The sequence below is a fragment of the Phocoena phocoena genome, chromosome 13, assembly GCF_963924675.1.
Source record: "Phocoena phocoena chromosome 13, mPhoPho1.1, whole genome shotgun sequence".
Lineage (NCBI taxonomy): Eukaryota > Metazoa > Chordata > Mammalia > Artiodactyla > Phocoenidae > Phocoena > Phocoena phocoena.
In genome coordinates, this window is record NC_089231.1 from 2,785,811 (window position 1) to 2,810,532 (window position 24,722).

Genomic DNA, 24,722 nt, shown 5'->3' on the forward strand with positions numbered 1-24,722 from the left:
CACCAGTAACCTTTTAGATGATAAACGTGCCATCACGGCACCTGCAACCCTGGAGCCCCCCAGGGCAGGCGTGGCAGCACCTAGGGGAGATTGTGTGCCTGGCCCTGCTTGCTCGGGAAGGCCCGGTGCCGGATCTGGAGCACCTGAGACAATTCCCAGGGCCTCTGAGACGCAGAGCCGCCACCAGGATGCTCGGGCCGGATGGGCTCTGCCCAAGGCAGTCCGGGGCCGCGTGGAGCTCCTGGCGCCTGCGCACCCTGTGGATTTGATAGGAGACGGCCGGTTCCCCAGCCCGGGAAGAAAGCAGCATTGTCCGTGCCCCGCTTTGCACAGCCGTATTCATATCTCACTGTTGTTTGCAGATGTGGACCAGAACAATGGGACCCCCTTGCAGGACACAGCGGTGACAGACTCCAAGCGCACAGCGGGCCCAAAGAATGCCTGGCCGGGTGCCAACCCAGCTGACCCCGGGGGCCGCCCCCATTTGATCCGCCTCTTTTCCCGAGATGCCCCAGGGAGGGAGGACAACACCTTCAAAGACCGGCCCTCAGAGTCAGACGAGCTCCAGACCATCCAAGAAGACAGCGCAGCTGCTCCCGAGGGCCTGGATGTGATGGCGGCTCAGAAGAGACCCTCCCAGAGATCGAAGTACCTGGCCTCGGCAAGCACCATGGACCACGCCAGGCACGGCTTCCTCCCCAGACACAGGGACACGGGCATCCTCGACTCCCTCGGCCGCTTCTTTGGCGCGGACAGGGGTGCACCCAAGCGGGGCTCAGGCAAGGTGAGCTCTGAGGAGTAGAGGCGCATGCAGGTCGTGCCTCCCAGGCGGTGTAAGCGGAAAAGGAAGGGAATCTGCAGGTGAACTCAGCCGTTAGAGGGAGTACAGCCTCCGTGCTGTCTGGGGAAACGTGTGGTCCTTGCTGGAGATGCTTACGGGTTCCTGGGAGGGGCCTGGGTCACGGCTTTCGATTTTTCCCCCCTCTCTCCCCTGCTCACCAGGGATGCGGTCAGAATGTGGTCCGGGAAAGGAGAACGTTCTGAATTCACATCTCCAGGGTGGTGTGGACGTGGGCACTGTGGTCTTTTGTGTCTTCTGCTTGGGGGCTCTAGGGCTGACGTGGCTTCTGCTGCCCCCGCTTCGGGGCTCCACATTGGGCTGTTGCCAGCGTTTTCCTGGACTCAGTGCCGCTAGCTTCGCGTTGCTCTGCAACAATGATGTGATTGAGGACTTTGGAACAAACTCGAAATTTAAATTCGCCTTGAGCAGACGTTCTCTTTTGTCTGAGTTGTTTAGGGAAATAAATGAGTGTGAGGGATTAAATGAGTGCGTCTGTGAATCAAAACTGTATTAGTTCGTTATTCCATTCATTTGAATGTAGAATTTGTGAAGTTTCATTATTTAAATGTTCTGCAGATAAAAGTGTGTCACAGGAGAAAATCGCTCCTGTTGTGGTCCGGTTTGTGAAAGTGGCTTCTGGACTAGATTGTGAATAGATCATCTGTGGCTGGTGCTTCACTGAAAAGCTAATCCCCAAGTGGCATTCCGATAGCAAACACATCGCATGCGCGGCACCTGAATTTGAGCGTGTTGGATAGCTGGGTGATTTTGGAAGGAGTGAGGTTTTTCAGAAAAGCCCCTGGTTTATTGGGTGTGCTCACAAAACACCTAAGATGCAGCTTTGCTTCTGGCTGTGCCCTGTGCTCATTCTGAAAGGCCTTTGGGAAGTTGTAAGGGGCTTTGAGTCGAGTGTGGAGCAGAGGCCCTTTCATCGTGGTCCTATAACATCATCAACACTGGGGCACTGGGAGTTCAGGAGTTTCTCGAATTTGCTTTAGTCTCTAACTACAGTTCTTAAAATTAGTGACGATCCTGAAATGGTTGGAGATAAACACAGATGTCAGCTGCGCCTTTTGTGTGGTGTTAAAGGAGCGTTGAGCTTTCGGGGACCTGCTGGGAAGCTGAGATCTGTCACGTGACACTTGGCAGGACTTCCTGTGAATAACTCCGTGTACCTTTTGTGCTTATAGAATTCACTTTCTGATTGGTTTCTTCAGTGTCCTGTACTTGGGGGCAGTCTTCCCTCACCCTGAAATGTGGGTCCTCTGACCTATTTCTAATGCCGATTTCCATCCGAGATGCTTTATCAAGCACGGCTGTCAAACCACACCAGACCCTGACTGCCTAATCAAGTCTTGCTATTATGCAAAGCACCCCATATGCATGCAGCGTCGACGGTCTTTAAACTATTCTGCTTAACCCAAAGAACAGGAAAAACAGATTTAAACTGTACAGAAGAGATGAAGCAGCTGGATAGAGCATATACTGCGAAACGAGCTTCATTTCGGTGGTAATGGGTTAAGTTAAAATAAAATCGTGAAAGCGTTTATGTCGACTGTTGTGACCTCATCTCAAAATGAATATATATTAGACATACCTGTTTTTCTTCCTTTACGTAAAAGTACAACTTTGATTGCATCAAGTCTGACATGATCTTCAACATTTTCAAAGAAAAGATTCCAGCCTCAGAAGTAGGCATCCACTTCACAAACTAGTCTTGCTAGGTTATCAAGGATTCAGGATTTTTAAACATAAAAACAATGTTTAAATAATGGATTTAGAACTTTTGAAGTATCAGTTCTGTTCACTACTGGATGTTGAGTAAAGAAGATTTTTGAATGAGCAGCCTTGCCCTTTGATGCCAAAGAAATCCATTAGAGTTCAAATGCAAAATCATATCCGTAGTTGCTTATTGCAAACCCAGGCTAGGGATACATTCCTGTCGAGTATCTTTGCTGAAAATACGCAGTGGGCCTTACCGGCAGCCTTACTCAGCTCACCTGTCTTACTGTGGATTCTGTGTTCACCTTTAAACATCACACACTCTACACCCAGTGTCACACCCGCAATGGCCTGCGGTATTTATTGGTGTGGGCTTACTTTTTGGTTTTGATCTTATTTTTGCTTTGCTCTGTTTATAAATCAGGAGAGCCCTCCTTGTATTAGGTGCTAGAAAGGTCCTTTGGATTGAAGCGTGTGAAACTGATGGGAGCCCTTGGCTCCCGGAACAGGGGCTGTTTGTCGCCTGCCCCCCTCCTCCGAGGGCACGTGGGGTGGCCCCTGGGTGAGCAGCGGCAGCGCCCCCTGCCCTGGGAATGCACCAGCACACCCACCCTCTGTGCGGCCGGGAGTTGACATTCGAGCAGAGCGCTCACAAATTCCTTGAGGCGGCGTATACTTTCGAGAGAGCCGTACATGAAAAGTGCATTCACGAGACCACGCGCCTTTGTGGCAGGAAGAAAGAAAGGCGGAGTTGTTGCCTTTAAGAACCAGGTTTCCAAGTCCCTGGAACGTGGGGCCCTGTGAGGAATGGGTGGGTGGTCAGGACGGAGATGCCACTGCTTTTGGTCAGTTTTAGCGGGTGGAGGGGGTCCCCTAAGCTGCCCCACCTACCCACCCGTCAGACCCGCCACTCCGGGGCCAGCGCTGTACCCTCGGGCTTAACAGCAACATCGTGACCTGTTAGCTTGGGCAACAGCCAGGGTGGCCGCAGTGATGTGACACCCGGACACCCCCCAGTAGGGATGCAAGGGGACAGGCCTGTCTCGCCGTCCTCCGCATCAGTCTACTTTCCTTCAGGTGTTGTACAGCAGGTCTCTGTACTGGTGGTTATACCTGTCTTCCTCTGTTGACTACGACCTGCTGCAGCAGGTTTTACGACCTGCTGCTCTCAGCATCCGTCTGTCCTCAGCATGCCACATGACCTCCCTGCCTCTAACCTTGACTGTGTGGGATAAGAACGCTTGCTGTCACCCAGTGCCCTGGGGTCTAAGCAGTCTTGCAAGTTAATCACAATGTTCTGTTTCCTGCCTTTTTCTCCACCGCATTTCAATTTCATTGAGCACATTTTAGTTCTACGGTAACTTAACTCCTCACCGTTAACATGGCAGCCTAATGTTAGAGATGTATTCTGTAATCCCCCGGGGAGGGTGACAGGTGGAGGTGACAGGAAGGACACGGCAGGCAGGCAGTGTCTGAGCAGGGTGCCCCACCCCGTGTGAGTCTAGCCCTGAAGTCGGGGGCCGGCGGAGCTGCGCTCGCTCATTTCAGCCGAGAGTGTCCACTCACGGTGCAGCGATGCACGAAACACGGATCTCAGCTAACGTGGCCACGACCCAGCCACTCAGTACATCAGTTTGCCAAGAGTCTTTGTAGAGAAAGATCCCTGTATGCTGGGTATATGTGTTTCTGCGCCCAAACACTTGTTGAGAGTTCCTACAGGAATTCCTTCCGACGTATCATCCCCTGATCAATTAGGGATCCACTGCTGATCGGCTCCCAGCGCTTTGCCGTGTCCTCCTGTGGCCTCACCCCTCCGCTGTCTTTAACCAGGCGAGCGAGGACTCGGAATGGGGCGCCCCTGTGTTGGCAGCCATTTGGCTGTGTCCTCTGAGTGAAACGTTTGTAGATTGTGTTGATGTATTTAATGCCGATTGCCTTCTGTGATTGTATTCCGATTTGATTTTGTGACGACCTTTCGCTTTTTATATATTTCTTCCTTTTTATGCACTTATTAAACGTTTTAACAGACTAATTGCACATGATTTTTTTAAGTTGTCTTTTTTGGTGACCCTCCCTTTACTAAGCACACGGTGTAACTGGTATTTTCATGACCTTCTGACACAGCAGGTGTCAACCAACAGGTGAGTCTGGGGGCCCGAGCACACCCTTCTGCGCACAGTTTTCACGCCTCTGCTTTACACACAGACGTTCTGTTCTTTTCTCTCCACTGGCAGTTCAGTATCCTGGTCTTTCTGTTAGGACTGTTCTCGTTCTGCCTGAGGTTTACTGTTTCTCTCAAAGCACCGTCCTGTACATGTTGGGGGAAATGACTGTATTCTCCCTTGTGCCTGGGACACGGGACCCTTAATAGCATTTACTGAGTGATTGATTGAGCACAGGAAAGACGGCCCCCGCCTGGGCTCCCTGGGAGGGTACATACCAGGGGGTAGAAGAAACAGCGGAGAATCTGAACGTAGAGGCAGGCTGGTTCTTTTAAGGATGACAGGTAGTTTGTGAAATTGAGGGTAAGTTCGGGGTTGCTGGTGAACTAGAAATAAGTGCAAAGACATAGGATTAATTTCGATCTGTCTCCCATTCGTCTGTGCCCGTATCCTGCCACCAGACCCTGTCCTAACTAACTCATCTCCTGTTAAACTCACTTCCATGTTATGGTGTTGCTTTCCATCATCGCTGATGTTCCTTTTGGTAGAAGGAACAGGCAATTCCTACCGGTTGGTGGAGAGCTTAGCTTGACATCTGAGGGAATATCGCATCATTAGGGGAAGAAAACACTCCCTCGATCTCTCGTGGAAATCACTAAGTATGGATTTAGCATCCCAGAACTGGAGAAATCTCTTCTCACACTCTGGTTTGATAGGTTATCGTAGAGTTTTTCCATTATGGACATCACCACACTCTTAAGCACTCGGGAAGCGTCCTGCTCTACGAGAAACAGCAGAAGGCGGACAGGGTGACACGCGGCTTCCGGAAGAGGCCTTCCTGCCTCTTCTCCTCCTGCCCTGCGGGTGCCCCACTCCTTCTGCTGGAGATGCTCTCCCTTTGATCCTGAGCACGTCTGGACGCGAGGTGGAGAACCTTCCTCTGCTCTCACACAGACAGACAGAGCTGTCTTCCGTCCTCCTGCTGCCGCAGGAGAGGCAAGCCGTCAGGGAGGCCAGTCTGTCGCCCAGGGGGCCACCCCATCTCAGAGCCGTGGGCCATCCCTGCCCTAGGCTGCGTGGCCAGCGCCCAGGAAGCCGGGGTGGCAGTAGAGGGGCCTTAACACCAGCCCCCAGAGCTGCCTGAAAATGTCGCAGAGAGATTGACCTCTTCATTAAGGAGGGATGTGGTCTTAAATAGAGGACTAGAAAATTCTTTGCCTTTGGACCAAGTGTAGGCATGGACCACAGGCCCTTTTTGAGGGTTTTCACCCTCAGTGGGGACAGCCTGGCCTCATCAAGGCAGAGAATCCACAGGCTTATCCACTGAGGTGTGCTTCTAAACAAGTACTCAGTGGTCTTATTTAAGTACCCAATACCGTGCATCAAAGTCGCCAGTACTTCTTGCTAGTATTGAAATAGCCTCTCCCAGGCAGAGACAACTGATAGTGAGGTGCACAGCTAAGTAGACGCTCACCACGGATTTGCCTCTGGAAACCCTGGTGTGTTCACTTTACAGTAATATTTCTAGAATGCATATTTTCCTGTGTCATAACTACTGCTTATTTCCATGCATAACCAGCTATTAACCTGGTTTTTAAAACTCCATTTCATCTGTAGCCGATATAAGACATCGCTTGAAGCCCATTACACTGATTTCACCTCTTGACCCCTATGAGGCTCTCTGTCTGTGTCTCTGTCTCTCTCTCTCCCTCTTTCTCTCTTGCCATTTTGCTATGGCAGGTCAAAAGAGAGGAACTTCTTGCAGGCCCCTTACGTTGGTCCTGTAATAATATTCTCTCCACCACATCCCTCAACGTTGGCTGATTCGGCAGAAACTGTCTCGTAGCCGATAGAACAGGGAAAGCGCACTCAGTTAGGAGCAAATACTATTCAGGAAGATTTATAACACTAGAGTTCAGGCTCGTTCACAGCTCATGAAGCAACTTCAGGTCCCTATTAATATTACTATTAAACTCCTAAATGCCACCGACAGCAAAGAAGAACGGCCGTGAGAAAGCCTAACTCCAAGTGGTCGGCTAGGATGCCTTCTGAGCGCTCTGTTGCTCTTGAAGTGGTTCCCTTCTACTGTGGAACAGACTGAGGGGACCCAACTGAGAGCCACAGGTAACCGCACAGAGCAGGAAAGACTTCTACTTGTAAATCCAGAGCAGAAGCTAACACACTTGCTCTAAAAGAAAAATAAAATAAAAGCCCCCAGAGTGTAAAATCTCTTCCATTACAGACTCGGAAAAGCCCTTTCAGCTCTTCTCGTGAAGCTGCCTTGGAAATCTTACATGTCTGGTGCCGGCAACATTTTTAAGGAAATTTGGTCACATAATGAGCTATAGGCCCCCAGAATAGACTCCGGGAAATAACTGTTCCCTAAACCTTTCTCCTTCCTCCTTTCTCTCTGTCGTCCCTCCTCCTGCCCCCGAGCCCTCAGGGGCTGTCCCCTGATATCTGCCCTCCCCGTGTCCCCTGAGCCCTGGCCACTGGCTGGTCCATCCTCCATCACCGTCACGTGCCTCATCCTCTAATCTTCACCCTCCGCTCGCCCGCCCTCCTCCCTGCCGCCAGGAGCTCACCCGCTGGAGGACGTGGACTCAGTGGCCGCTCTGTCCCTCTGGCAGGTCCCGTGGCTCAAGCAGAGCGGGAACCCTCTACCCCCTCATGCCCGCAGCCCGCCCGGGCTGTGCAACGTGCACCAGGTAAGACGGCTCCGCCCGGCGGCCGCGGCCATACCGCGGGGACGGCGCAGGCGCTGCCAGGGCCTCGCTCCCCCGCACGGGAGCCTTGGAAAGTCGCGTTTGTCAGACCGAGCAGGGCAGCTCCTGAGGGGAAGCGAGCAAAGGAAAATGTGCAAAGACGGAAGGGGGGGGGTCCTCGCGAGGGATGCGCGACCTCGACTGGGGGTCCCGCCCAGACGGAGGTGGGACCAGGGTGAGGACAAGCTGCTGGAGCGAGCCTGGCCCCCGAGGTGGCCGGCAGCCATGGCCTTGACCCGCCTGTGGTCCCGTCTCCTCCGAAAACCGGCGCCTAGCGGACACGGAGCGCCCGCCGAGTACGAGGTGAGTGAGCTCTTCCAGGCGCCAGCCCAGCTGGGCTTCCCCGGGGGAGGACCTCCTTCCCGGCTGCCCCTCGGGGCTCGTAGGGACCGTAGGGACAGCCACGTGGAAGTCGGGCTGGGGCGACCCCAGGGGAGACGCGCGATCAGTCCGGGTCAGACTCAGCTCGTGGGGGGCACAGCCCCGCCCGGACCTCTGCTCTGGGACCCCAGCAGGCGCTGTGCCCAGGCATCGACCGGCCTTACCAACCTCGGGAAAGCGCAGGAGGTTGAAACCACGTGGCACGCGACAGGAAAGCTAGTTCTGACTGAGCCCCGAGGGTGAGGATGGGGCCCCAGGAGTCCCGCTTGTGGATCTTCCTCTTCAAACGAAGCAGAGGGGGCCAGGGGAGCGGGACCCAGGCAGCCGGGAGCTGTGCCCGCAGCTGAGACCCACCGCGGAGCCCTCTGCCCCGCACCGGACAGTGTGACCACAGGGGCCTGCGGGACCGGCTGGTCCCAGGGGAGGAGGGGATCCATACGATGTAAAGGGTCGGCTCGCGGACGTCGGTCCGGGGGAGGCTGGCAGAGCGGCCGCAGAGCCCAGGGCCCGAGCCCGTCGTAGGACCCAGCCACGGGAGCGGTGCCGGGGCCGCTGGCTGCCGGGAGGGACTTGCCGTCAAGCCCCCTCGGGTGGGCAGGGGCGCATCTCCAGGTGACAGCTGCAGTGGGGCTAGAGGGGTGCTGCCGCCGAGCCCGGGTTTCACGGGAATCGCGTTTCAGTTGTGACCATCGTGCTCACCGGTGCAGAGGGCCCCTCGGTGGCTTCTCAAAGCAAACAGCCCCATCCCCGGGGAGGTCGAGAGGGCCCCGTCCCGCTGGAGGCACATAACCTCTGGGGCCCTCGGGCCTTGGCCTGGTCCAGACTCAGCCCCGAGGAAGCCAGGGCTGGGCCCCAGAGGCCTTCTCGGGGGCCCTGGGCTCCCAGGCCGAGTGCAGAGAGCTGGGGCGGACGCTCCCTGTTTTCTGGCAGCGGGGATGCGGGCACGCAGGCGGGGACCCACGTGCTCCTTGTGCCCGAAGCCACCGGGACCCCCGTCCTCTCCTCCATGGGACACGTCGCCGTCAGAAAGCAGGCCTGCTCCACCAAGAGGCAGAGACGTTGCCAGAAACCCCAGATGCAGTGCAGGGCGGGGAGGGCCAGAGGCCAGGGCTTTGGCATTTGGGGATGTTAGGAAACTTACAGCAGAACGATTCTTCTCTGTTGGTGGAAAAAGGGCCGCAGCCCCACCCTCCACAGCTTCATCCCAGACAGACCTCTGGGCCCGCACGTGCACAACTGGCCAGAAATGCACGAGGTCCACACAGCAGCCCCAGGGACGCAGCATGGGGGCCGGGCATCCGCGGCCTCTGCCTTTGCTGTCTGTTCACTGTGTCTTCCTCCGGCATGCTGCATTCTTCAGTATTTCAAGAAAGAGCTTATGTTTCTCGGAGCATTAACGGCCCCGGACACAGGAGAGCACTGAAGGGCCAGGTGGCACGAAGTGGTTTGAAAATATGACAAAGGGCACGTGGAGTGGGCTTGCAGAGGGGACAGGAGCCGTGGGGTGAGGCCACGGCTGGAGGGCTGACGCAGGGGCTGGGGATGGCAGTGCAGGACCACCGGCCGGCTCGGGACCGAAAGCTTCCTCCTTCTTCCCCTGTGGTTCGGAAACTTAAAGTCGGTGAGCGATGTCAGGCTGGCGTCCTGCACACGGACCTCCTTCTCGCTGTCTGTCTGTCTCTCCAAACAAACACACCAGGAAGGGGGGGAGAGCCCCACCTACTACACGTCAAGGAACAAGTGGGCTCAGCACTGCGGCTGCGCTTCCAGGACTGGGTCCGCTGCGAGGAATCCCTTGATTCCAGGAGCCTGAACACTTCTCTTGATTCTGACACAGGGCTGACCTTGAGGGCTGGAAGAGGACCATGGAAGATGGCAAGCCCGAGGCCACGCATGAAATAGTATCTGATACCCAAAAGCAAGCTGGGAAAGCACGAATTCCAAGGCAGAATCAAGGAGCAAATATACAACAGGGAAGACAGCTCCGTGGGGAGATAGGCAGAGCCTTTCCTCTGGTTTCTCCATCATGTCACCCTGGCTCCGCACGGCTGGGCCTTTGGAAACTGCATGGCCCAGAGCGCCTGGCGCCTGCGGATGGAAGGAGCTGGAAAGGTGCCCAGGGCGGGGAGCGCGGAGCAAGTGCCTCGCCCGAGTAAACCCCGTCCCACCCACACCTGCACATCTGGGCCCTGGAGAGGCAGGAAGGACAGAGGGGAAAGCCCCTGTTCCCACGCCCGTCAGCTGCTCTCACTGGCTTCCTTAAGCCCCTCTGCCTGCATCCCACAAACCCCGGGAACCGGTCCTCGCGGCCTGGAGAGGACACTGCCTGGACGCCCGGCCCGGGAGGTCCCCAGAGGTTTGTCCAGAGCCGCCCTGCCCGCTGTGACCCCGCAACCAACCGTCCCCAGGATGCTCGGGGGGTAAGGAGTCGGACTCTTAGCACCCGGACAAGCACAGGGTAAGGATGGAAACACGCGTGGGAGGTCTGAGTCCACTGCCCAGCCTCCGGGTGTCTGCTTTGAGCCTCCTTTCCTGGCCTGAAAAGCACACCAACGTCAGAAATAACCGTCTGTCCTGTCGACGCCCCGGGCCCCCGTGCTGATGGAGAGAAACATCCGGAAGCTGCCGGCGCATCAAGGGCGCGTCAGGCCTGCTTCCCGCAGGGACCCTGCGAGGCCGCCCCAGCTCTGGCCGTCAGCTCCTGGGTTCCTGCTCTCAGGCCTCAGCTTCCTCACCCAGAAAGCAAAGGGGTCAGAGTCGGCGACTGCAAACGTCTCTCTGAAGACTGAGACTCCATGGTTATTTCCTCAAGTCTCCAGGGACCTGTCGTAAGCCCAGCCCCGCCAACCCCGAGGTGCTCGGGGTGACTCCGTGCCTTAGGCTTGTGGGCTCTTGTTCTGCTCCCGGGAAGCACAGCCCCCAGCCCCCAGGCATCCCTCACATGGAAGGCCTTCCAGAGGCTTCCCTCGTGTTTAGTCGTCAGGTTTTCTCAATAGATTTCTTCATGATGCCCAAGCAAATGGCTCTGACCAGAGCTGGGTGGTTTTGATGGGTCCTGGAGGTCTGGCCATGGGGACCCAGGGCAGAGCGAGTGGGACCCTGCCCACCGGGGCGGAGGCCGACTGGCGGTCGTGGGGCCGGGACCCTCCTGGGGAACCATGGTCTACTCCCCCCACCCCCGACGGGCTGCCCCCCAGTGCAGCTGCGCCCGGGCCCGCAGCCTTCACTTGCAGGAAAGACTGTTGCAACTTGGCTTTTCTTCCAAAATAATCTTCTGGACTCCGCGTCCCTTAAAGCACTTGCTGTCACTCTGCGCGAGGAGACTCCTGATTTCTAAGCCGAGCCACGGCATCCGGGCTTCCACCTCTGCTGCGCTGTCTGATGTTTACGCTGGGAGTCTTCTGCGTACTTCAGACACATTGAGGCCTTTAAAAGTGGGTGCCTGGGAGCAAGGACAACAGTCGGAGCGGTTAAGGCCGACATCTAACCTGTCCTCCCGCTGTTTTGGAAGGAGACACGGGAGGCCTCCAAACCCACGTTCAAGAGCGTAGCTCTCGGCACCAGCCCAGGCGCCCTGAGTTCGGGAAATAGCGGTGAGCCTTCCCTGCGGGGACGACGAGCCCAGGCCTCCGGCTGTGAGCTCTCCAGGGCTGCCCGAGACGAGGAGGGAGGAGCTGCCTTATGGGACAAGGGAGGGTGGCCTGGGCACCGCGGAGGGAGCCTCCCGTCCCTGGCGGGACGGCCCAGGGGCAGCCGCGCATCCTGTCTGGACGAGAAGACGGAGCTGTGGGTGGAGAACACAACGGTCTGTGGCGTCCTCACCGACGTGGCCGCAGCTCCCAGCTCTGGCCGGGCCCTTGTCCACTGCACTGCCTCCTGTTCCACCATCCTGGCCCATTCGCCGGGGTGACAGTGGAGGCCGGGCCTCGGAGCCCCACCCGAGTTTAACCCCCCTCGGGGGCCACGCAGCCACTACACGCTCACTGAAGGAGCGGACGCGCCAGCTGCGACGTGTGACACCGACTTCCTGTGTGCCAGTGTCCAGGGTGACCTCATGACCACATCCCAGGTTTCGTTCTGTCCTTGCCAGGAGGCCTCTGAGCCCGATCTTTGGACGGCCGTCCCGTGGAGGCAAAGTCATCGGTGCAGAGGAGGCCGGGGGCTTCGGTTTCCTCGTTTCCGGTGAAACATCACAGAGGAAACCAGAAGCCGCCGTGCTTCCCGCAGCCCGCTGCCTTCGGCTTCACAGGCTGCTAAGAGGGTCAACTCCCCAGCTTGGAAACCGGCCCCTCTAACCACGGGCCAGGCAACAGCCCCAGCTGAGCGGAGGACCAGGGGCGACCCACACCTCCGCACAGACCGCGCCCCGCCAGCCTTCTCACATGCCAGTATCTGAGAAGAAACGTGTCATCAGAACAGGCAGCAGGTCACCGAAAATCTCCACCTCAACGAAGGTCTGCCTGTGAATCTCTCCCGTAACTGAGACAAGCCCGCTGCTGATACTGCATGGCTTTCTCTAAAGAAAGAAAAAGCCACGGCTTTAATTAAACTCCTTCGAGCCAATGATTCAGGAACAAACATATTCTTAACCTTGCCAAGGGCAGAAACCTAGGGCAAAACTGTGTAGGTCATTCAGACAGAAAAGAATTCTCTCCAGATTGCAAAATCTAAAGACGTTGACCTTGCCAGAAAAAATCTAATGCTCTTGAGGCGTATTAGAAGCTGCTTGACCAGAAATGGAGCAATTGCTTCCTCTGAAAAACATATATACACAAAACTAGGAGCGTGCCCAGAAGGCCCAAGATAACCTCATGATCCAGTGATTTCTGGGAACGGCCAGAGAGCACCGTGCGGTCAGGGTGTGGGGATTAAAACATGCCGTGTTCATCAAGACCAGCTCTGAAAGGGGGAGACTCATAGCTCGAAGAGTTTCCAGCCAGATGTGTCATGTCTTCCACAGGCCTGTGACCTTTGGGTCACATGCTCTAGTCCAGAGTACTTACTTTACTGGCAACTAGCTCAGCACCTGGGCCAGTCGCCACAGGGGCACAAAGCTGCCACAACCCGTCCTTCCAAAGGGCTAGAAGGGCAGCCAGACAGGGCAGCCGCGGATAAGAGTCATTCAGCCCAAGATATGCTGCTGCCTCTTTCAGTGAGTCCTTAAGGAGGACAAATCACCGAAACAAGGGCGGTGAAGGATTTTTATAAACCATCGAAAGAAGTGTGAAGCAAGAGGAAAAGGGCAGAAAAAGTATATCCGTTTCACAGTGAACTACGTGTCGTGGTTCTTAAATATAAAGAAAACAATACGCAAGAAGCATATTTGGTTTCCTTACCACTTTCACAAGGAAAAAAATCATTTTATTGATCCCAAGTCTTACTCTGCTGTTCTCCCTTATTGTCGGCAGTTCAGAAAAACAGCGACACCGTTGCGGTCTGTGGTTCCAAACAGGTTAAAGAGATGGACTGCTTAGCTGCCGGGATCTGGGTTTCTTGAGGGTGCCACAAAATCAAAATTTCTCTGGCGGAAAAAAGGAGAATGCAAGTTCCTCTGCTCCCCGCGTCTCTGGACCACTGGAGAAACCATCTACTAAAGGCGTGTATCCTTAATGCTACTCGGCGGATATGTGCACAATTCTGTCGTGTTCAACACGTAAATTGAAGGATTAAGTATCAAAGATGTTTGCTCGTTGGATGGCTGGTTAGTTGGATGCTTTCAACCACGTGAACAAAATAGAACGTTGCAGACAGTACAGTGCGCTTGGATTGAGCCATAACTTTTCCATTGAAAGTGGGAGCTGATCGAGCCCGTTTTAATTACGTAGAACTGCATCCTTCCAAATAACAATGAACCTGAAAAATCTCATCTCTCTCACTAGACATGCCGCGCATTTGTCGTATCCAGTTACCAGTATTTACCAAGATAAGTAGGAACTCGTTTTCTAGTAGAGCAGTGATTACAGCTTTCCCGGTTCTCTAGATATTAACCGACATCTCTGATTGATGCCACCAAGAGACACTAATTTGTTTTTCTTATATCTGAGCACATTTTTGTTTCTAGCGCACCATGCCTTCACAGCTTAACAGGAGGTAAGTCTGCAAACTTGGAAAAAGTTCTTCTCCCTTCCCTTTGGTCACGTGGCTGGCCCGTGATTTCTCCACCTGCTGCTAGGGTTCGGTTTGGGACATTCCTTCTCGTGCACATGGAATCCACAGGAATCTCCGATGACGCAGCAGATTAAAACATGGAGCTGGGGCTGAAAGGAGACCACAGGCTCTTCACTTAACCCCTCTGAGTATCCACTTCCACATCTGCAAAAAGAGGTGGCCACACAGAGCAACATTTCTGGTCTGTGACCAGCTGGGGTGAAAAAAATCATGTGTCCACCCCGTGTTTTCAAAGCAAGTAGAGCCACTTTCTTTGCTCCTTTTTTTATATTGGATCCTTCTAGGGACACAGGGAGAAACGTGCGTTCCTGGAACTTGCATGATTGACTTGACTAAGAAAGTGCCAGTAAGAAAATGGTCACTGCTTTTAGCCACTGGATATGACCATCCGGACATATTTGAGACAGATCCACAGAGAGGCCACTCCGGCTGTGTCATTCTGACATGGCACCAGGACCTCTCACTGAGGCGGGCTGCACAGGGAAGACCCCGACAGATGTGGGTTGAGGTGCCCTGGCATCAGGGCACCTGCGTCAGTCACCTCCATGAAAATGCTCGATTTCCAGTTTAAAAAGGGCAGCAGTTCCAAATAGCAGCTCCCACAGAGCTCATGTCTGTTCACATCACATAGAAAAGACGGAGCGGGTATTACCAACACTAGTTATCAGACACACATGGGCTTTGAAGGACCAGTTTCTCCCAGACTAGCCCACAGTAAGACAGAGTAACAGCGCAAGAAGAGAACATGCTTCCTGTTAATGCCTGTGATCTGAGGGAAGCCAGAACACAGGATATTTAAAAGATGTTCTCATCTTGTAACGAACCTCAAATCGTCACACCGGGTTTTAAAGTACCAGGGGGAGAGCTGGTCCTATAACAGGCTCGTAGTCTCCTGTGTAGCTACTATAAGCCATGCGTCTACACCTGGGCGGTCCTCAGATGTTTTTCCTTATGCTTGTGTATCTAATGATGTTATTCTCCTGGTCCCTCCTTTGCACTCATCCATTGTCATTCATCTGGAGGAGAGAGGCAAGCAAACTAAAGCCTGGGCAGAGAGAGGGGAGACCGCCTGGGCTCATAGGGTCCAACAAGGAGCACACAGGTGCCTCTCAGGTGCACAGCCCGGGAGGGGTGGATGCAGAGGGGGGAAACGTCCCAGAGCCATGGATTCACTCTGATTTCCATCATTGGAATTCTGATGGTGGACTCAGGGAAGAGTTTAAATTCCTCTCACAGACAAGAAATAAAGCAAGCGCTAGAACTCTTTTTTTTCCCCCCTAAGCACAAAACCCCAGGCACAGTGAATACTAATTTTTTCAAGAGGCAGCGTCTTCTTCTGAGAGGGACTGACTCTATCCATTTGTTTCAATCAAATGCAAATGCAAATGATGATGCTGGCAAATACCTCATCCCCGTTTTCGTAAGACAGCCGCTAGTCAAGGGAATGAATCTTTACCCAATCTGATGACCACTGATCTTCAGATGTGTCAGGCAAAAACTAATCCCCCGTTATTACTTGCAAGTTTAAGGACTCACAGCTCTCCAGCAAGTTGGAAAAACAGTTATGAAATCCTTCCCGTTATCTGGAGACGGGACGGGAAAGCAGCCGGGAAGCCAAGTGCACGAGCCCCCCCCTGCTGGTGAAGGACATTATCACAAGTGGAGGGAAAATGAATCACAGTTTTTCAAAACCAGTACAATGAAACAGGCTAATGGAAAAAGCAGTTTATGTTAAAAATCCATGAAATGGTTGTCCTTTATCCCATGGCTTTCCTCCAGTCGTGTTTAAATTTTTTAGCATAATGTTATTTTATTTGCCACCAAGAAGTTCATTGTTGTTTTGTTAATCACGATGCCAAAAAAGAGTAACACATCAGTGCCACCGTAACCCTGCGCGTGCTGTGATCACGTGCCGAGGCCCCTACACGACTCACGTGTTCACGTGTGCAGACAGCCAGGTCTCCATGTGGTTCATCAGAGTGTGAACCAAGTCACCCCTAACAGGTAGGATTTCTTCTACAAACTTCTTGTTAATTGAAAGCCCTATGTAATAAGCACCATTTTTCTAAACAACTTGAGTTTTCATTTTTAAAAAACTGGACTAATTTTCTAATTTCACTTGTCCCAAATATTCAGCTCCACTTATTTTGGAGATAGCGTGTTAATGTCCTAACCTCAGGTTTAGACCGGCACGTGGGGCGGGGGCCCTGTCTCCGGCCCCGTTTCCTTTTCTGATGGCTCACACTGAGAGGGGCGACCGCTACCCGCCCCGCCCCGGCTTCGGGGTGTCCGGTTCTGATTTTCCGGTAGGACTGACCTTCGAATTCCTCCTTTGCCTTTTAATCACTTACAAACAGATGAGCTACTTGGATCAGGAGAGACATGGACAAAGAGACACCATTCCTGGCAAATAACTGTAAAATGTGAACAATTCTGGTTCTTCTATCCTTTCTGCACACAGATAAGAAGGGCTGCACTGGAGAATCACGAACCCTTCCTGAGTTAGGGAGCTGAGTCCAGGGGGCTCCTTAAAGGGAAACTTGTGTGTCCCAGGCTCTGGGGGCAGAGGCTGGGGACACAGGGGTGGAGGGAGGAGGACCCGCGCCCCATCCTCCCCCCACAGGGGTCACCTTCGCACCCAGACGGCCCCGCCATCATCCCCCTTCCCCTGTGGCCCGTTCCCTCCCCAGACTGTTTCCTCCAGGACAGAAACGGAACCCCTTGTTTACAGTGAGGCATGGAAATAAGTACCCACTCCCTATAAATTGTGAAATATAACAAAGAAGCCAAAACCCACTGTTTTTAAGTACCCTGCCACTCCTGCCAGGGGCTCCCACCGCTGCCCGGGAGACAAAGGCTGGCCCTGCTCTGACTGTGAGCTGAGGATTGACAGCAGAGACGTCCTGCACGGCCGAAGCCTCCCCGCCCGGCACCCCTCAAGTTGGGTGTGGACCCCTTTCCTCAGCGCAGGCGGGCCTTCGATATGGCCTCAGAGTCACAACCCGCCCCCCCCCACCCCATGTTCCTTCAAAGAATAAAGGATGCTCTTCAGACTGTGGGGAAGGAAGCTGGGAGCCTGCATCCCCTCAGCCACCTGTCGGAGGCCGGACCACGTCAGCATCACGGGGTCCGAGTCAGAGCAGGTGACTCAGCACAAGAGCCAAAGGGTGGAAACAACCCAAGTGTCCGTCAGTGGATGAAAGGGTGAGCAAAACGTGGCTTACACGGGCGACGGGATATGGCCTGGCCTTAACAGGAAGGAAATTCTGACCCAGCTACAGCATGGCTGAACCCTGAGGACACTACACCAGTGAAAGAAGCCAGTTGCCACCGGACACTGTGTGATTCCACTTGTATGGGGTCCCCTGAGCCGTCAGATCCATAGAGAGAGTAGGATGGGGCTTTCCAGGGGCCGCAGCAGCGGATGGGGAGTTTGTGTCTCCTGGGTACAGTCTCAGTTTGGGAAGATGGGAAAGTTCTGGAGGTGGATGGTGTAATGGACACACAGCATTGTGAATACACGTACGGCCACTGAACTGCGTACTTAACGACGGCAAAATGGTAGATTTCACGTAACGTATGTTTTACCACAATAAAAAAAAATTAAGGGTGACAGATACAGCACTCCCCCCCCCCCCGCCACTGTGTAAAGGTGTCATCACCATGGCAACAGAGGCTCGTTTCTTAGCTCCTCTTCCTGTGCTCACCACAGAACTCTTTAGTGATACATAAACAAACAGATTAAGCGGCAGCCCTAGAGTCTTAGGAAAACGCCCTAATACATAAACCAGCTGCAGAATTACCTTTCTTTCCTTGCCTGCTACTCAGAGGTGGCCCCTTAGTAAAAGCTGAGAGCTAAAAACTCTCTCAGCGAGTCTCGGTTTCAACCCCGTGCTTTCACATGTGGGGAAACAGAAGCCCCAGCGCTTGGCGTGCTCGGTTCGCAGGGGTTTTTGGGTCAGGACCAGAGCCCTCCAGCCCCCAGAGGCTTGCTCTTTCCAGGAGGCCCCAGTAGAAAGAGGGTTTCTTTGTTCCTTTGTCCACTTCTGTTTGCTGAACCAAACTGCCAGAAGCTTTGGGGAATCAAGTAGAAGTTTTTCTTTTTTCCTCCAAAAACTTAAAATCTAGCTGGAGACCTGGAGACAAAAGATGGATGTAGGGAGAAGGCCAGACTCACCTATGCGGAGATCTCCAACCAGGAAATTCACGGAACGACGTAATGTTGCCATCACCAACCTTGGGACAAATAATGATAGATCGTGTTAAATGGACTTATTTTATAAATTAATATACAGTAAAATTGGGTGGTTTCTGGTGTACACATCTGTGAATTTTAACACACATGTAGTTTCACGTGGCCGCCACCACAATAAGGGTACATCACCCCAAAACCTCCCTCCCACTTCACACCACACCCTTCCCTCCCCCATTCCTGACCCCTGACAGCCACTGCTCTGGTCACCCTCCCTGTAGTGTACTCTTTTGAAGAAAGTCACATGTATGAGATCGTACTGTATGAAATCTCTTTGGAATGGCTTCTCTCACTCAGTACAATGCCTTGGAGATGCCTCTGAGTTGTTGCTCCTTTTTACTACTGCATAGTATTCTGTTGCACGGACATACCACAGTCTGTTTATCCCTTTACTCAGTGACGAACATTTGGGTTGTTTGCAGAGTTGGTGATTACGAATTGAGTTGCTATAAACATTCATGTAGAGGTTTTTGTGTGATCATAAGTTTTCATTCAAGATTCAAATTATTTCCATCAAAAGACTGGAGACCAATATATTCATTACAAAAATCTCATCCAAAAATATGTAGTTTTTCTTTTATCATTCAAAGCAGGAAGTGGGATCGCTGGGCCATATAATATGTATTGATACATGGTTAGCTTTATAATAACTGTCAAATTGTTTTCAAGAGTGAGGGTACCATTTTGCATTCCCACCAGCAAAGCATGAGAGTTCCAGTGGCACTGCATCCTAGTCAGCACTTAGTATTGTCGGTATCCTTTATTTTAGCCATTCTAATAGGGGTGTAGTGGTGTCTCCTGATGATTTTGATTTGCATCTTACTAATAGCTAATGATGCTGGGCATCTTTTCATGTGCTTATTTGTATTCTGCTCATCCTCTGCAGTCAAGTGTTTAGTCAAGTGTTTTGTCCAATTTTTTAACCTGGTGGTTTGTTTTTTTACCATTGATTTTTGAGAGTTCTTTACAAGAAGGACTTGTGGTTTCAAGTCTTTTGTCACATATATGATTGGAAATATTTTCTCCATCTGTAGTTTGTCTTTTCATTCTCTTAAAGTATCTTTTGCAAAACAAAGGTTTTAAATATTGATCAGGTTCAGTTTATCAATTTTGTTTCTTTTATGGATCATGGTTTTGGTGTCAGGTCTATAAATTTATTGGCTACCCTCACGTCATGAAGGTTTTCTTCTATTTTCTCCCGTTTTCTTCTAAAACTCTGTACTTTTACAGTGCAGATAGAGATCCATGATCCATTTGGGGTTAATTTTTGTATAGGGTGTGACTTTGGATTGAGGTTCATGTTTTTGGATATTGGATGTCCAGTGGTTCCAATACCATATGTTGAAAAGACTATGCTTTCTCCATTGAGTTGTCTTTGCACCTTTGTCAAAAATCACCTGGTCCTATTTGTGTGGGTCTACTTTTGGACTCTACTGTGTTCCACTGAACTATGTATCTACACCTTCTCCAGTACGACACTGCCTATAGCTACGTAGGAAATCTTTAAATCAAGTGATGCGGTTCCTCTGATTTTATTCTTCTTTTTCACAGTTGTTTGGCTATTTTGGTTACATATAGTTTCAAGGTTAGTTTTTCTATATCTAAACAAAATCCTGCTAGGATTCTGAGTGGCAGAGCAGTACATCTGTAGATCAGTTTGGGAAGAATTGCCATCTGTACTATTCATGGTCTTCTGACACATGAAGATAGTATGTCTCTCCACTTAAGTCTTCTTTGATTTTCTTCCACCAGCATTTTCTAGTTTTTAGCATAAAGATCATATACACGCTTTGCCAAGTTAATAACTAATACTTTGTTTCTCTGATGCTATTATATATGGTGGTGCTTTTAAATTTGGTGTTTTTTTAACTGTTCATTGCTAATATATAGAAATATGATTGACTAAACGTTCTTTCAGCAACAGACCATTACAACTACAACAATATAGCTATAACTCTACATTAAATTATCTGTGACAACTTATAGCCAAAATTCCAAGTCAGGGTCCTAGTTCAGTCACTCTTCAATGCATATGTTACAAAAGGATTCCATGATGATTGTTCTATTTACTTAAGATCTACTGCATGTGTTGGGCTCTGTATTAAAAGGGATCTAAACTGTCGATGCGTTAATTCAACAGTTAATGCTCATTGCATGCTTAGTTCTGTGCCGAGGGCCATAAATACACTAATTGACGTTTTCATGAACAGTTCTGACCCCAGATTCTGAGAGGTAGAACACAACTTACCAACTTCATGTGTTCCTTAAAAGATTTAAATTAATTTTCCCTCAAAAGATTGGCGACCAATGTATTCATTATAAAAATCACCAAAATATATGCTCTTTCTTTTAGCGTTCAAAGCTGGTACGCATGATAAACATGTGAAATACTTCATTAACTATGTCAGAGCAAAAGTAAGTTTTAATAATATCAGACCTGCATATAGGACTGAACGTTCATTTATTTAAAAACCTTTTTGTAAAGTTTAAGAAACTTTTCTAGTTTAATCACAGAATGGGTGAATCAAAGTGCACAATGTTTCTGTGACTCAAAATCCAACACAGCCTGCAGAAAAATGGTATATAAAAACAAAAGAAAAGGGACTTCTCCAGTGGTTAAGACTCTGCACTTCCACTGCAGGGGGCGTGGGTTTGATCCCTGGTCAGGGAACTAAGATCCCACATGCCGTGCAGTGCGGCCAAAAAAAAAAAAAACCACAAAAAAACCCAAAGTCAGGGCAAATTGTACTAAGTTCTGAGCTGCTTTAATTATTTTTGGCCATTAGGGTGGTATCTAATAAATAACTTCACTTGGCAGATACATTAGACACAAAGAAATTTTTTCTTAAAATAAGCAATTTAAAGAGTTTCCTAGCTCATCTGTTTTCTTTTTTCATTCTTAATTTTATACTCTCTTTTATTGGAGAAGCATGTGTAAGGTGGGCCAGCGGTGAGTGAATCTGATTGGTCTGTGAGCTCAGAAAGGCGCTAGCTGAGAGACAACACAGCACAAGGAGAACCAGATTATTTATGTTCTGGCAACCCCAGCAGAGAGAATAAGAGTAAGGACGGGGGAGGGAGGGTCACCAGTTCCTGAAACGCTCCAGCGCTTCCCCTTGAGGTTGACGTCTTCAAGTTCAAATGTGCATGGCGTCCACTTCTGCCCACGCCATCGTACCCACATCATAACTCAATCCCCCCGGTTTCCTCTGTGGGGAACCAGAATCCTGTGAGGTCCCCGGCCCGGTGGAGGAGAGGGAGACTCAGCCCGTGGCCACCAGGCCTCCACTGCACCCTCCGCCCTTCTGGGAGGCTGTGAATGTGCCACACGGAAAGCAGATCACGTGCTGAGTCGCCCCAGGTGAGCTGAGAAAGCTGTGCCCAGCAGAGGCCGCAGGAAGGGCACTGCAGACAGCAGAACGCGCAGCCGGGACGTCGGGAGGGTGGGTGTCGGGCAGCGGTGGGAGCCTGGGAGAGGCAGAGAGCCACAGGGAAGTGGGAAGGGGCCTTGACTCCAGTCAGGATCCGCAGAAGGATGGACTTTGAGCTCGAAGGCTGAGCAGGGCACAAAAAGTCACAGGGAAGCAGGAGGCGTGGAGGGCACGTGGACACCTCATTCAAAGGACATCGAGGTGGCTGGTCTACTCAGAGCCAAGGCGAGGTCTCACCAAGTGGACAAAACCAGGCCATGCCATGCGGTGCCAGGTCTCGGGGGCCCCCCGGCTGGAGAAAAGATGTTCAGTTTGTGAAACAGGCGCAGGGAACGGTTGTGGGGAAGGACAGGAGGAGAGCATCCTTTGCAAACCCGTCTTGGCTGGAAAGGGAGGGGCCCGAACAGGGCTACCCCAGCCTTGGCCTTAACGTCAATGTGGGGAGAAGACAAATGTAAGGAATATTTTAAAGAAAAACCTACAAGATTTGTGAACTGAGTCAGTGGGGGAAATAGAGCAGAGAAGGAGGCCAGCGTGACCGCAGGGCTTCAGCCCTGGTGGATGGGGGTAGGAGGATTGCCAGCTAGAGACAGGCATAGACATTAACAGTAACTAGTACTGGGGACAATGCACCTGTACCTAGTACCAGAGACAAAGCACCTGTAACTAGTACCAGAGATAATGCACCTGTAACTCGTACCAGAGATAATGCACCTGTGACTAATACCAGAGACAATGCACCTGTAAGTAGTACCAGAGATAATGCACCTGTAACTAGTACCAGAGATAATGCACCTGTAACTAGTACCAGAGAAAATGCACCTGTAACTCATACCAGAGATAATGCACCTGTAACTCATACCAGAGATAATGCACCTGTAAATAGTACCAGGGACAATGCACCTGTAACTAGTACCAGAGACAAAGCACCTGTAACTAGTACCAGAGATAATGCACCTGTAACTCGTACCAGAGATAATGCACCTGTGACTAATACCAGAGACAATGCACCTGTAACTAGTACCAGAGACAATGCACCTGTAAGTAGTACCAGAGATAATGCACCTGTAACTAGTACCAGAGACAATGCACCTGTAACTAGTACCAGAGAAAATGCACCTGTAACTCATACCAGAGATAATGCACCTGTAACTAGTACCAGGGACAATGCACCTGTAACTAGTACCAGGGACAATGCACCTGTAACTAGTAGCAGGGACAATGCACCTGTAACTCATACCAGAGATAATGCACCTGTAACTCGTACCAGAGATAATGCACCTGTAACTAGTACCAGAGACAATGCACCTGTAACTCGTACCAGAGACAATGCACCTGTAACTAGTACCAGAGAAAATGCACCTGTAACTCATACCAGAGATAATGCACCTGTAACTAGTACCAGGGACAATGCACCTATAACTAGTACCGGGGACAATGCACCTGTAACTAGTAGCAGGGACAATGCACCTGTAACTAGTACCAGAGATAATGCACCTGTAACTAATACTGGGGACAATGCACCTGTAACTAGTACCAGAGAAAATGCACCTGTAACTCATACCAGAGATAATGCACCTGTAACTCGTACCAGAGATAATGCACCTGTAACTAGTACCAGAGACAATGCACCTGTAACTCATACCAGAGATAATGCACCTGTAACTCGTACCAGAGAAAATGCACCTGTAACTCATACCAGAGATAATGCACCTGTAACTCGTACCAGAGACAATGCACCTGTAACTAGTACCAGAGACAATGCACCTGTAACTCGTACCAGAGAAAATGCACCTGTAACTCATACCAGAGATAATGCACCTGTAACTAATACCAGGGACAATGCACCTGTAACTAATACCGGGGACAATGCACCTGTAACTACTACCAGAGAAAATGCACCTGTAACTAGTACCAGAGACAATGCACCTGCAACTAGTACCAGAGATAATGCACCTGTAACTAATACTGGGGACAATGCACCTGTAACTAGTACCAGAGAAAATGCACCTGTAACTCATACCAGAGATAATGCACCTGTAACTCGTACCAGAGATAATGCACCTGTGACTAATACCAGAGACAATGCACCTGTAACTCATACCAGAGATAATGCACCTGTAACTAGTACCAGAGATAATGCACCTGTAACTAATACTGGGGACAATGCACCTGTAACTAGTACCAGAGAAAATGCACCTGTAACTCATACCAGAGATAATGCACCTGTAACTCGTACCAGAGAAAATGCACCTGTAACTCATACCAGAGATAATGCACCTGTAACTCGTACCAGAGATAATGCACCTGTAACTAGTACCAGAGACAATGCACCTGTAACTCGTACCAGAGAAAATGCACCTGTAACTCATACCAGAGATAATGCACCTGTAACTAATACTGGGGACAATGCACCTGTAACTAATACCGGGGACAATGCACCTGTAACTAGTACCAGAGAAAATGCACCTGTAACTCATACTAGAGATAATGCACCTGTAACTCGTACCAGAGATAATGCACCTATAACTAGTACCAGAGACAATACACCTGTAACTCGTACCAGAGATAATGCACCTGTAACTAGTACCAGAGACAATGCACCTATAACTAGTACCGTGGACAATGCACCTGTAAGTAGTATCAGGGACAGTGCACCTGTAACTAGTACCAGGAACAATGCACCTGTAACTCGTACCAGAGACAATGCACCTGTAACTAGTACCAGAGACAATGCACCTGTAACTCGTACCAGAGAAAATGCACCTGTAACTCATACCAGAGATAATGCACCTGTAACTAATACCAGGGACAATGCACCTGTAACTAATACCGGGGACAATGCACCTGTAACTACTACCAGAGAAAATGCACCTGTAACTAGTACCAGAGACAATGCACCTGCAACTAGTACCAGAGATAATGCACCTGTAACTAATACTGGGGACAATGCACCTGTAACTAGTACCAGAGAAAATGCACCTGTAACTCATACCAGAG

General features: G+C 51.1%; 1 protein-coding gene across 4 annotated transcripts in view; it reads left to right on the top strand.

Moving 5' to 3' along the window:
- Window positions 1-559: 559 nt before the first annotated feature.
- Window positions 560-24,722, top strand: part of MBP (myelin basic protein) — a 37,331-nt gene continuing 13,168 nt past the window's right edge. For 2 of the 4 annotated variants that reach the window (XM_065889831.1, XM_065889832.1), the window contains exons 1-2: window positions 614-784; window positions 7,356-7,433. In XM_065889831.1, the coding sequence (XP_065745903.1) occupies window positions 614-784; window positions 7,356-7,433 (249 nt within the window). Of the gene's footprint in view, window positions 785-7,355; window positions 7,434-24,722 lie in introns of all 4 variants that reach the window. The other 2 variants (XM_065889835.1, XM_065889833.1) reach the window with 2 other exon arrangements.